The 12684-nt window shown below is 25.8% G+C and overlaps 1 protein-coding gene across 4 annotated transcripts; it reads right to left on the bottom strand.

Annotated features, from left to right (window-relative positions):
• Positions 1-3277: 3277 nt before the first annotated feature.
• On the bottom strand, positions 3278-12640 carry LOC143154819 (FHIP family protein AGAP011705). 4 transcript variants are annotated; one of them, XM_076326819.1, is made up of 13 exons: positions 12055-12640; positions 11677-11888; positions 11294-11545; positions 11073-11223; positions 9663-9908; positions 8166-8213; positions 6288-6455; positions 4913-6190; positions 4632-4830; positions 4492-4503; positions 4251-4407; positions 3631-3796; positions 3278-3552 (listed from the first exon to the last, which is right to left on the bottom strand). In XM_076326819.1, the coding sequence occupies exons 1-12, from the start codon at positions 12202-12204 to the stop codon at positions 3634-3636; spliced, it is 3036 nt and encodes a 1011-aa protein (XP_076182934.1). In that variant the 5' UTR covers positions 12205-12640; the 3' UTR covers positions 3278-3552; positions 3631-3633. The 4 variants fall into 4 exon arrangements, with proteins under 4 accessions (XP_076182934.1, XP_076182926.1, XP_076182953.1 ...); XM_076326811.1 differs by having other exon boundaries at positions 3278-3796; XM_076326838.1 differs by lacking the exon at positions 8166-8213 and having other exon boundaries at positions 3279-3796; positions 12055-12639.
• Positions 12641-12684: the final 44 nt, after the last annotated feature.

Here is a 12684-nt window from a genome sequence, read left to right on the forward strand (position 1 = left end):
ATATAAAAATGGGTCTAATAATTTTATATGTATGCATTTTTATTACTGTACTTAGTTAAGTATTTCGTCAATCGAGGAGGATTTAAAGTAATATTAATTTTAAGCTCTCTAACTTGAGGAGTATCTCGTCCTCTAACTTTCTTAATAATATAATGTAATCAATTTTTCCATTCTTTAATTAAGTGTTATGCGAAAAAGATTGAGTAAATTTATTTATTATTATTAATAGTAGTTAAAATTTACGCTTATGATGTACTGTACGATTTTCACTGTAAATAACTGTAATTGAAATAGCTGTTAAATGGTGTTGTATCATTTAATACTTTTTAACAGGTGCTTTTTCGTAATATAACAAAATTATAGTTTTATGCTGAAAACAAATTAAGATCTTCATAATTTGTAATTTATTACACATTGTAAAAAAGTATTGAAAACATTATATTTCTTATAAAAAGCAGTGAAAATTCTTTGTCCTTTATTCTTTTTCTCATTGATAGAGAAATGTGGTAAAAGTTAAATTGTTTATTATTATATAACAAGTTTACAAAAATAAATAAAAATATAGTATACGAAATAATTACAAATAGGTTATAAGTTTTGTAACGACCTTAAAGTTTTCTTAAGATATCATTTGAGGAACAAATTTTTCTATCAAAGAAGTTTTATCTTAACAAAATATATTTTTTATTGATTATTATCAATTAAGTTTCAGTATTATCAATTAGAATTATGAAAGTAATATTGCATATAGCATTATATATATATATAGTTATGTAATATATAATATAAATATATTAATATTGTATAAATATATATATATTAAAAATATTAATCATTAACTATTTTGTAAATTCCATATATGTAAATTCTATTGTTATAACATGCCCACATACAAAGACTTCCAAGTAAAAAGGATAAAATTTGCTAGGATATAGTAAAATTTAATTTACAATTTTAAAAGTGATAGTAATTAAATATTTGTATATTTTATTAAAACATTTTCAATATAACACAATAATATACGTTCTATTTTCTATTAAATTTACAATGTACAATTCAGACAGATAACATTATTGTTCTTCAAAGTATGTACAGAAAAATTTTGTATAACCCAATTTAATGATTGTAATAATTTCTTTAATAAGAGGAAATTAATCTTTGATGTACTTATTCAAGAACTCATTTTGTAATTATTACAAACTTGTTACATAATTACTCTATAACAGATTGCAGCATATTATTCTGCAACAAAATAGAGTATATTTTTAAATTAAACAGAAATGCACATGTATAATTTCAATCAAGTATGGTGTTTCATTTCTTTTTACATAAATATAAAGTTTAACAATTTTGTTACTTTATCATTTATAATGTACAGTTTTTTTTTCCTTTGAAAAATGTTCAGTATAATTAGAATACTAAATTTAATTAAAAAGTGAAAATTATTACTTAAATATTTAAAAATTGTGCCACTGAAATTATGTACATACAATTCTGAATTATCTAAATCCTTGGATAATTACAATAGACTATTTTATTCTTTAAATTTATCAACAGATTTAAACATAACAATAAGGTAAATGTTAAATTAAGAATAAATATTAAATTATATTTTTTGTGATAAAACACCAAGCATATAGATTTGTTTGAAAATACTGCATGTCTTCAATGAAATATATTGAGCGATAAAATTCCTATAGTACAAAATAGAGATTACATTTTCAGATTTCTTAAACAAAATAAGTGAAATATCAATATAAATAAATTTAATAAATCGTTCTCGATATAAACATAACATTGTTGGTAAAATAATGTTAAAAATTATTAATAAAATTAAATAAAATAATATCATTGTAACATGCATTATATCCAAACACTGTAAACAATTATTAAGTTAAATAAAATTGATGATAGCATTTAATTAAACATCATTATCTTTAACATTATGAAGACAATGCTTCACATGCATTCAATATCTTTAAAACAAAAACAAAGCTAAAATATTTCAATCAAGACAATTTACTGAGAGCCTAGTTTAATATCACATTACGGCAAGTATTTTATACTAAATACAAATTTTAAAGTGATCAAAAAATATGTCATTCTACAAAGATAAACACAATACATAGTCACAATATTTTCTGATGTACATTTTACACTCCCACTGTCATTAATTGCATCTTAATTATCATAATATATTAGAAATTGCACTCGTATTAATATCGATATCTAATGATTACTAACAAAAATTGAGCTAAATTATTTCACGTATTAATAATTAAGCTTTGATATGTAATTCATGTACATATAGGCAAGCATTCTATATTTGTGCAACAATATTGCAATATTGGCAAGTATTGATTCCTTTTTTAATTTGTCATACCATCATATAGGTAGTAATAGCAATGCTCTATCTTTTATACTGTGAAAATAATTATGTTTTATAAGCAAACAATAAATTGTATAAGTTGAAAAAATGTTGGGTAATTAATATATATCATTGATGCAAAAGTGTACAATAAAATGTTATTTTACACTGTATCTAATGACAGTAGTAACAATGACAATAAATATATTTAACAAAATCATCATTAAATATGCTGTACATTATTAATATCTGTCAACTTAGGCTTACATATTCGCTTTTAGCCACAATTACTTAACAAATCATTATTTGAGGTACAACATTCTATCTGTATGATATATTGTGCTACTGAATTTTTAAAATATACTTCTGTATATACATTAATTAGTAATTGTATGAGTTTGCTCATATAATAAATTAAGTACGAATAATAAAAACAGGCTTTGTAATTGTTTTATATTATGCACCGTTATCAAGCGTAAAATTAAAAAATTTTATATGCCTATGTGTATTACTCGTTTCTTTTATAAAACTAATTTGTTATAGAAATTATTTGATCGTTAAGTTGTGAAAAACATTTGGAACAATTTCCAAAATGTTAAGTATATTATAGTGTATTAAAGCAGTAACTTGGCACTTTTTTAATGTATATATGTATATATATTCTTTTAATTATTTACGATATTGAATTGTAGCACATATTCAAATATAATTGCAAATATATTGATTCGACTTTTGATATCTGTAGTAAAAAATTATTAAATTCTGTAATAATGTAATATGTAAGTATTGTATGGGAAATTGCTCTAAATGTCAGTCTTCGCAATAAGATTCGGCCGATAACGTTTAAATATTAATTAGTACTTTAAAATCGTCTATTAAATAAAATTTATTATATTATACTCTGATGTTAACATAATGTTAACGTAAACTTACTTCTACTTATTATTGATAACTTTAACAGAAACACAAACATATCTACATTCTGCGGTAATTACTTAATCTGTTGTCTCTATATTTGCAAAATAAAATAGCATTGTAACTTCTTGTTTGTATATGAAGCAACATACTATGTAATATTTTTTACATTTTATTGGACAATAACTCAAGATAATCACTCTAAACACTATAATATGATCTATTATTTATAAATCTAATAGTATATCACATATTTACTTATTAAAACCCTGTAAAAGGGAAAGTGTTTTGAATAGAATTATTCTATCATCAACTGAATTTTAATTTGTGAACGTGTGTCATCTTACATATTAAACTTTAAACTCCAAGCTTTGTGTAAAAGACATAATGGCATGTTCCTGTGTAATAGCGGCTAACTCTTTTAGCCATTCGTCTAGTATAACTGCACATAAGACCACATTTTGTACTGGACTTACTTCGTTTGGACATTCCCAGGACGTTTTTGTATAATACCTAGTGGATTATAAATTTTATTGTATTATTACAACTTTTAAAGGAATTGGTATCTTTTGAAATAAAAATTTGTGATATATAATTTGTTTTATCAAACATTCCTATCTGCAAAATTTATAAATCAATTCTCTAAGTAAATTTTTGAAGCAATATATATATATATATATATATATGAAAATAATCAATAATTTAATATGTTATATCCAATAAAGAAATTATTACCGACATACAATGTTAAATTGTTTATATTAGATCAAGTTAATTCATAAATTTCATTAGTGATATTTTTATATCATTTTTGACTAATTTAATTGCTATATTATATACTAGACGATATTACAGTAATAACTTGTTTCGTATAATGGAAACTCTTTCTACTTAATTTTGTGTAAAAATGGTAGTTTAAATGGCAATTTTCTTGAAATGTCAGTGATAATAACACAGAATTATTTACCGGTATCCGCTACCGTGCCCAATAGCTTCTAATTGATTTTCCGACATACCGGTTGATTGATTAATAGTACTGATTAAACTACTTGAACCAGAGCTACCACTTGACCGTCTAAGCATTTGCGTAAAAGACGACGTTAAACTCCATCTTTTGCTTTCACCTGAAAATGTAATTCTTTAAGTACAATTTTTAAATTCAGTATTTATGTTATTTGTGCCAATAAATGTTTGATGATTATACCTACATCGTTTGAATACTTCCAGAGTATAAGGTAGATGTTAAAAGTAATTTGGTATTAATTTTTTCAATATATGCATGTATCAGTAAAATATTAATGTTAAATGAAAGAAACTATTTGAAAGTGATAAAAAAAACGTATTATACCTCTTGAAAATGGCTCCCCACTTAAAGAATTTCTTTTAACAGGTGCAGAGTGGGCAGCAGCTTCTAATGCATTTTTTCTCGCATTCACTAATTTATCTTCACGACTAATCAAAAATAGTCGTGCTTGTTCTACCAATATGTCTACATTATTATGCTGAGAAAGAAACTGATCTATTTTATGTTTTAACGATGCAAGTACCTATAAAAATAGAATAATTGTATACAATGATAAACACTTTATAGGATACTTTTCTACAGAAAATATTCATATAATTACGAACCTGGAATAGTGATCTAATACTGGGTTGAAATACCAGGGAATGATTTAAGAGAAATGATTGTAGTAAAGGCTGAGGGTATATTGCCAGTCTACTGATAAGTCCAGTTAAATGTAAATTAACATATAAATTATTACTTGTCATACATTCAAGCTTTCGTAAAAGAACATCCAAAAATATACCGACATTCGGCTGTCCATTAAATACATCTTGACGATAACTGTCTTTAGTTTGTTGTTTATTTGTTAATTCTGCTGGCATGATTGAACTTGGTTCCATAATATTGTGTAGAAATATACCGTGTTCTTTATTTGATTCAATTTCTGTTTTTTCGTGTTCACTCATTCGATCTTCGCTAGGTTCATTGTCTGGAGTTGACTCTGATGAACCTTTAAATGCAAAACTCTCATACCCACTACTTTCCCCTAATGATAAAAGTGAGTTCATAGCAGTATTCGAATCGTCAATGCCACTATCAGGTTCCTTTTTGTCCATTAATGAAACTTCTTTAGTAGACTCCAATATTCCGATATCTTCACTTAATAATTCAGCAATATCTGCATCTAATTTTGCTTGCTCCTCTAATGATAACACTACTCCCGTTTCTGCAACGGATTTAATTTTTACATCTTTTTCTGCTGCATGTAATTCCTTTTCATCTAACAAAGACTGAATATTAAGTAACATATTATCCATTGATGATTTTTCACTAATTTCATTAACAAGTGTTGACTGTTTTAATGTTTCTAATGATAAAGTTTTGGTTGTTTCAGCTTTCTTTTGAGGCTTATTTAATAATGCATTGTCATCTATCAATGTTGTTGCACTACTAGTAGTACTACTTTTTGGTAATTCTCCATAGTATTGATATGACCAGTTGGAACACGCAATTCGGCAAGCTCTTATTTTTTGCCGAGCATCACATAAATATGCGTGATAATTTCCATACAAACTATCCGACGATCTAGCACCATAATTTATGGATGCAGGTAATGATTTCAGAGATTCAGACATAGTGGTTGAATGTTTTTCTTGAGTTACATTATTAGGTAAAGAATTGAATTGAGTGTTTATAGTTGCAAGTGGTGAACAACAATTTGGCATTAAAGATAAAAATTTTTCAGCTGCACGCCCAAAAGGATCTATATGCCTTAGCCTTCTACGCTGAGAGAGCATTACATGAGAACAAGGACTCAAGGCACCTAAGCATAGTTCTAGCATAACATCTTCACAGTTTAAATTGACCAAAGTTTCAAACAGTGCCAGAGTTACTATGCACAACTAAAAGAAAAAAACATTATAGAAATAATTTTTCTTTACACAAGTGTTATTAGGAACATTTCTTTTTAATAACAAATAATAAATATTAAAAATGTACCCGTGATCTGGAAGATATCCTTTGGATAAGACTATCCAATATTCTGCACTCATCATAATTATCTTCAAGTAAAAATCTAACAAGTGAACGTAAAAGACCGGGATCAGTTACAGATCGTAGAAACAGGTCAAAATAAGCTGTTGCTGCAACTAATTCTTCCACAGTTGTCTGCAATGTTAAAAACTTGGTCATCTATAACTTTATATCAATAAATATTACATCATTATTTTTTCTAATTAAATACTAAATAGAATTTTTGAACAATTCAAAATTCTTTACGAATATACAGAAATACATTAGAAATGTTTAGAAACAAGCAGTTATTAATACAATAAATACTAGAATTGTGATTTGGGAGTTATATACTTAGGTGTTAATACAACATTACAATTTTACTTCGTGGTAAAAGAAGGATATTAATGTTCACAGACAAATAGTAATCTGATAAGTTAATTAAAAGTGAGCACATATTTAATTCCATATAAGAAATGTTCAATCATCAGAAAAAAATTACTAATGAATTCATTAGCAGATTTAGGATGAAACAATAATTTTGTGCTCTTATAACCAAACATCTTTTATAGAAATAAAATTTATAGTTTATAATAAATCAATATTCATAAATATTATATATCATGTATTGAATTATACAGTTAAAAATGTCATTCTTAAGTGTATATAAGACACACAAATTATTTTTGTTATTAGATAAATGTAATAATAGCTGTTAGTATAAATTCCAACACACAACATAAATGTTAAAAAAAGAATAATATTTACAAACTTTATTTAATAAATCAAAAAAATATATTTGAAAAGACAATAGTTTAATTCTAATGATATTTATATGGACTGATTACTGAAGAGTACATTTTCAGTGTGTTTATAACTATAAATATAGAAAATGCAACAGTTACTATTGCAGTAATAACAAAAATAATGCTATGCACTATATTTCAGCTATATTATAAGTGTTTAAGATTATGCATTACAACAATAGCAAAAACAGTGAATTGTAACATAGGAAATTACTAACTATTTATTGCATAATGTATGAATTATATACAAAAAGCAGGATAGACTGTAGCTATAGCAACTTGTGAATGAATGTATTGAAAATACACAAAGTTAATTGTAAACTTGTAAACCACATATTTGCTTAATATATTTAGTAAATAAAAATATGAATGGCATAAACACATTAAAATTTGAAAAATCAAAAAAATAAATATGTGGAATCTTTTTATTTGATATAAATTATACTGAAATAGTGTGATCTTTATCTGAAATGTATTCTAAATTTTGCCTCATATTCACAGCTGCATTTGTTTTATTAAATTACTAGGCAGAAATTGTTATTACATCCATCTCTCATGTAGCAAGAAAAAATTAGAATTATTAAAAATAAATCATTTTTTTAATTTATAGAATTTCAAATACTCTTTTATTTAGCACCTTTTAGGTAGTTGTCTACATTTATTTAATAACCAAATCTGACACTGCCCAAAAAATAATTAAACATATAATTTCAAAATAAATTTGAAAATGTAATTTTATGTGTATGTGGTTTATAAGTTGTATAGAGAAGACATGTTTGAAATATATAATGAGATGAAGAATATTGTTTCAGTGAAAGCTTAAATCTTTATTAAAAAGTTATTATCATTTTTTTCATTATTTGTTCATTGTTAGCTAACATTAACTATATAGAAAAGAAAGTTTATGTCTAAAAATGTTACTTGTTTAAGCTGAATAAACTTATATTTTTATTAATACATCAATATATTTATAAATATTTACATTAATTTTAGATTTATGCTTTACTGAATTTCTAATCAGTGATTTAAACTGACACACTACTTAGTGTTTTGTACTAACCCAGTGTTCTTGTACATCTAGCTGTTCTATGGTCAAACCAAGAGAATCCTGTGCACCATAAAAATGTCACCAGATAGCCACCAACAACCACACCACAACATAAATAATTTCAATGTCATTAACATTAAGCATGAATATTTAAATTTACCATCACCATATTGACAATGCTATATGCTATATGCATTTGGTAACATAAGTTTCAATTAAGACATTAGACAAATATATGTCTATAAATGTCTAGTAAGTACAAATTGTTTAAAAAACCAATAATTTATTACATAAAAATTGGTATTATTTACTTAATATTAAAAAAAAAATAGATAAGTAAAAATTTTAAATGAGATCATTAAGCAAATTATTTTTATAATAAATATACTTCTTAAAATTAAAACAGAACAAAGAGAAAGTTAATGTAATTGATATATTTAAAATATTTCAAATAATTAATTTATGTGAAGAGAAGTATTTATGATATGATATTTGATATAGAATTTAATTCCAATTCGTTAATGCAATAACAAATAAATAACGTTATAATTTAATAAATATGTTGTAAATACCTTCTTTCACCACATGCAAATGTAAAGTAAAAAAAATATTAATACATTATAAAAAACAAAATGCAAATATATACATTAATAAGTATTTTCTTATAATTATAGAATAAAATAAATTTATATATCTAAATTCCCAAGTCTATTTATAAATTTTTTCATGATCCTGTACCTTTTCTGAGTTAAAGTATAAGCAGAGTAGAATTTTCATGTTGAAGATATTACGATACAAAAATATACTGACTGAATCTCGCAATTGGTATAAGTTATATCTCGAATTTAGTAAGAAATAGAAAAATATTGTAAAAGAAAAAGTTAAATGGTATAGTAATGTCTATTTTTCTATGAATTCTTTTTCTAGTTAAGTACAATGATGCACCCAAAAAATGCAAGTGAACTTTTTTATTAAATGGAATTGCATATGTTTTTATTTATACCAATTTTTCAGAACATTATTTTATGAAATAGCTCATATTTTTTATATATTGTGCATTTCTAGGATACTCCTAAATGTAAATACATTATTAACACTTGTGAAGATAAGACATGTCAACAATTAATAACATTTGATCATTTGAAAAAGGAAACTCTAATGATCAATAAAATTTATTTAGTTATTGATAGTTTATCATCATGGCAAGTTAAACTTTATATGAAAACTATTGGAGAAAGTAATACCATTCACTAATAATGGAAATAATGGAAAACTTGATAAATTTACTTGCTTTGTGCTGTGCAACAAAGTTCAGTGTTTATTGTAAAGATGAACAATAATATGTGAAAAAAAGTGCGTTTGCATTTTTCAGATGCATTGTTGTACTTATGAAGAAAGTAAAATGGTAAAAAATTAGACATTACTTATTAGTTAGTTTTTCTCTGTTTTTTACCAAATTTAAGATACAACCCATCCTAATTGTGTGACACATCCTATATATATACTCACCTGTAACAGAGCTGGACCCATTACAGGTACTAAAAAACCATGATATAAAAATTCTAGTAACTGTTTTTGTACCAAAGGATGGGCAACTTGTGCAACAGCATTACAAAATTCCAGAGAATTCATTAAGTGCATTAATGCTGGCAAATCATTAACATCATCTGGGGTCAATCTATGCCAATCATCCGTTTCGATATCTAATTTTCTAGGCAGTAGTGAATATAGTCCACTCAAACCTGTAGCTAGTACCTGATTACATAAAGTTTTTCTTAAGTTATGTACTAATAATTTTAAAAAAGACACACATACACACACACGCGCGCGTAGTATTTACAATTTATTAGCATTAAAATAAATGTAACAATATACAGAGTGTGTGTCATTACTAACCAGTATTTTTCTGGTAAATGGAAAAAATAAAAGAGAAAACTTCTGTTATATTTTATAACCAAAATAATAGTGTTGGTTATAAAAGGTCAGGAAAGAAAGAAACAATTAAAATGTTTCATACTATTGTATTACCAGTATTTCTTATAAGAAATCTCTCATTACTCTGTAGTTACAAGGTGTTGTTTCATCTTGTTCAAAATACAAATCTTGAACAAAGGAAAGTGGTAGTTCTTCCTCATACTCACAGAATGATGTATCCAAAAATACTAAATATTTATTTCTGTTTAATATTTAATGTTCTGTCATAAAAATAAAGCCCTAATAACATATTGTCAATTATGCCATATCACACATTTTTCTAAAATTGTATTTGGAAGTTTGTTTTGCTTTTGATCTTTAGATTTTTAATCTTCTATAGATGGGTATTATGACAGTGTATCATATTATTATTGAATCTTAATTCATTGGTCTACAAAATCTTTTTGTAAAGATTTTAAACCAGTTTTAAAATTCAATACATCGTGGTAAATCATTTTCTTATAGTTCTTATACTATTTAAAAATATGCAACTATTTAATTGTAACCTGCAAAAACCAGTCACATTGAGCAAGCTATGTAGTCTTATCAATAAGAAATACTGGTAAATACAATGGTATGAATTATTTCATTCATTCCTAATCCTGTATGACCATAAAGCCCATTGTGTCACATATGTTTATATTTATGTTAACAAATGCTTTCATATAATATAAAAAATATGTAGTATTCCATTAAAAAAGTCAAAGGTCACTTGTTTCTAGAAAATTATTGCAAATATAAAAAATTGACACACTATTATGTTCATTGCAAAAAACAACAAAACAGTTCTTTCTTTTATTTTTTCCATTTAGTTACTATTTACGAAAAAAAAATGCTAGCTAATTATGACATGAACACCTTGCAAAATACATTTAATCAAATTCACAAATTTTTAAAAATACTTCTATTTTTATATAGATTTAACTTTTTGTAAGTATTACATACAGGGCATATATTAGAATGATCTGCAATATATACTCCAACTTCATCATTTTTCTTGGATAGAGACATACAAAGTAACATGGCATCACGTGCTTGTTGTCCTACTCCACCTTCTCTATGAACGTGTGGTATTAACAATGAAAATATAATAAATCTGTAAAACATTCAAATGTAGTAATATCTCAACACATATTTCTTACAAATAATATACATATTCTACCAACTTGTTTTTTTCTACTGCTGTTGGATGAAAGAATAAATCAAGTAATGCCATGTTTTGCATTAAAGTGACGCACAATTGATTTAATAGTACTACTAATTTTTTTTCTACTTCTAATGGCATAATATCATTTGCACAATTCTCAAGTAATCGTAATAATGGTCTGGCAACTGGTTCATGGGCAAGAAGAATACTATTATGCAATACTAAAAGTTCATAAAGTTTTAATTGTTCCAAACGTACAGCATTATTAAATCTGCAACAATATTGCATGTTTTAAAACAAAATGTAATCAACTTTGGAATATTTGTAACAAACATATAGCATTTAATACTATTAATGACATCAAAATAAAAATGTCTACATCTTTATTTAAAAAATGTCTACCTTCCAGTATGTATACTCCAGTCGTATAATTTAACAAGAAGGTTCTCACTTAATAAATATTCCAAACAAGGAGAATGTGTTGCTGTTGTTGATTGTCGATAATTGTTATAAGAATAAGAGTCTCGCAATTCTAACACTAAAAGCGTTACCATATGATCTATATGATTAACAACTCCTAAAACGTCATCCTGATTAGGTATTCCCTTGGGTGGCTGTAGAAATATAATGAATTATTCAATTGAAATTGTAAATATCTTACATACTACGACACCTTTATACTTTTTCACAAAAACAGTAAGAAAATAGCATCAGAAACACAGTAATAATCTTCACTCAGATATTTTTTAATTTGATTGAAAACTTAAAAATTGGACTCACAGACGTGTGCAAGATGATTTCATAAGCTTGTTGCCAGTGTTTACAAAAGCTGTTATAGCATGCTGACGGATCAGCGTCTTTTGGTGGAGAGTCTCTTGATCGCTGCTTGCTGAAACTAGTTCTCAGCGGGCTACTTCGTAACCAGCTCATTTTTTCGATTTATATTGTATTCACTTTCAGTTCATCAGAGGCCTAGTTTAACGCATCTTTCTTCTTCGAAGTCTCTCATGTTACTAATCATAGAAACAGTGTATCCTTGTACTTTCTGCGATTTTAACTAACCAAGTTTCCCTGTCAGAATTGTCCTACTTATCGTGATAATCGCCCACCTACGCGGCAAGGACACAGTGATAATACAAATCGCATATTTATTAAGCGACTTGCGCATTACGAATGCTTTAACTAACGCGTGCGAACGTATACGCTATGGGAAACATTTCGTATGTTTGATAACCCAACCACAGTCACTCGTAATAACAAATCAACCCATTTTTATGAAATCGCCATGTTTATTCGAACAAATCTAGAGATTAATTATGATTTTTTTCATTTTTTTTATTTCTAGGTTTATTCGCGGTACATTTTTGTTTTCTTCAGATTTATTTCAGGAATTTTAAATATCTTAATAAA

Source organism: Ptiloglossa arizonensis, chromosome 1 (assembly GCF_051014685.1).
Source record: "Ptiloglossa arizonensis isolate GNS036 chromosome 1, iyPtiAriz1_principal, whole genome shotgun sequence".
Lineage (NCBI taxonomy): Eukaryota > Metazoa > Arthropoda > Insecta > Hymenoptera > Colletidae > Ptiloglossa > Ptiloglossa arizonensis.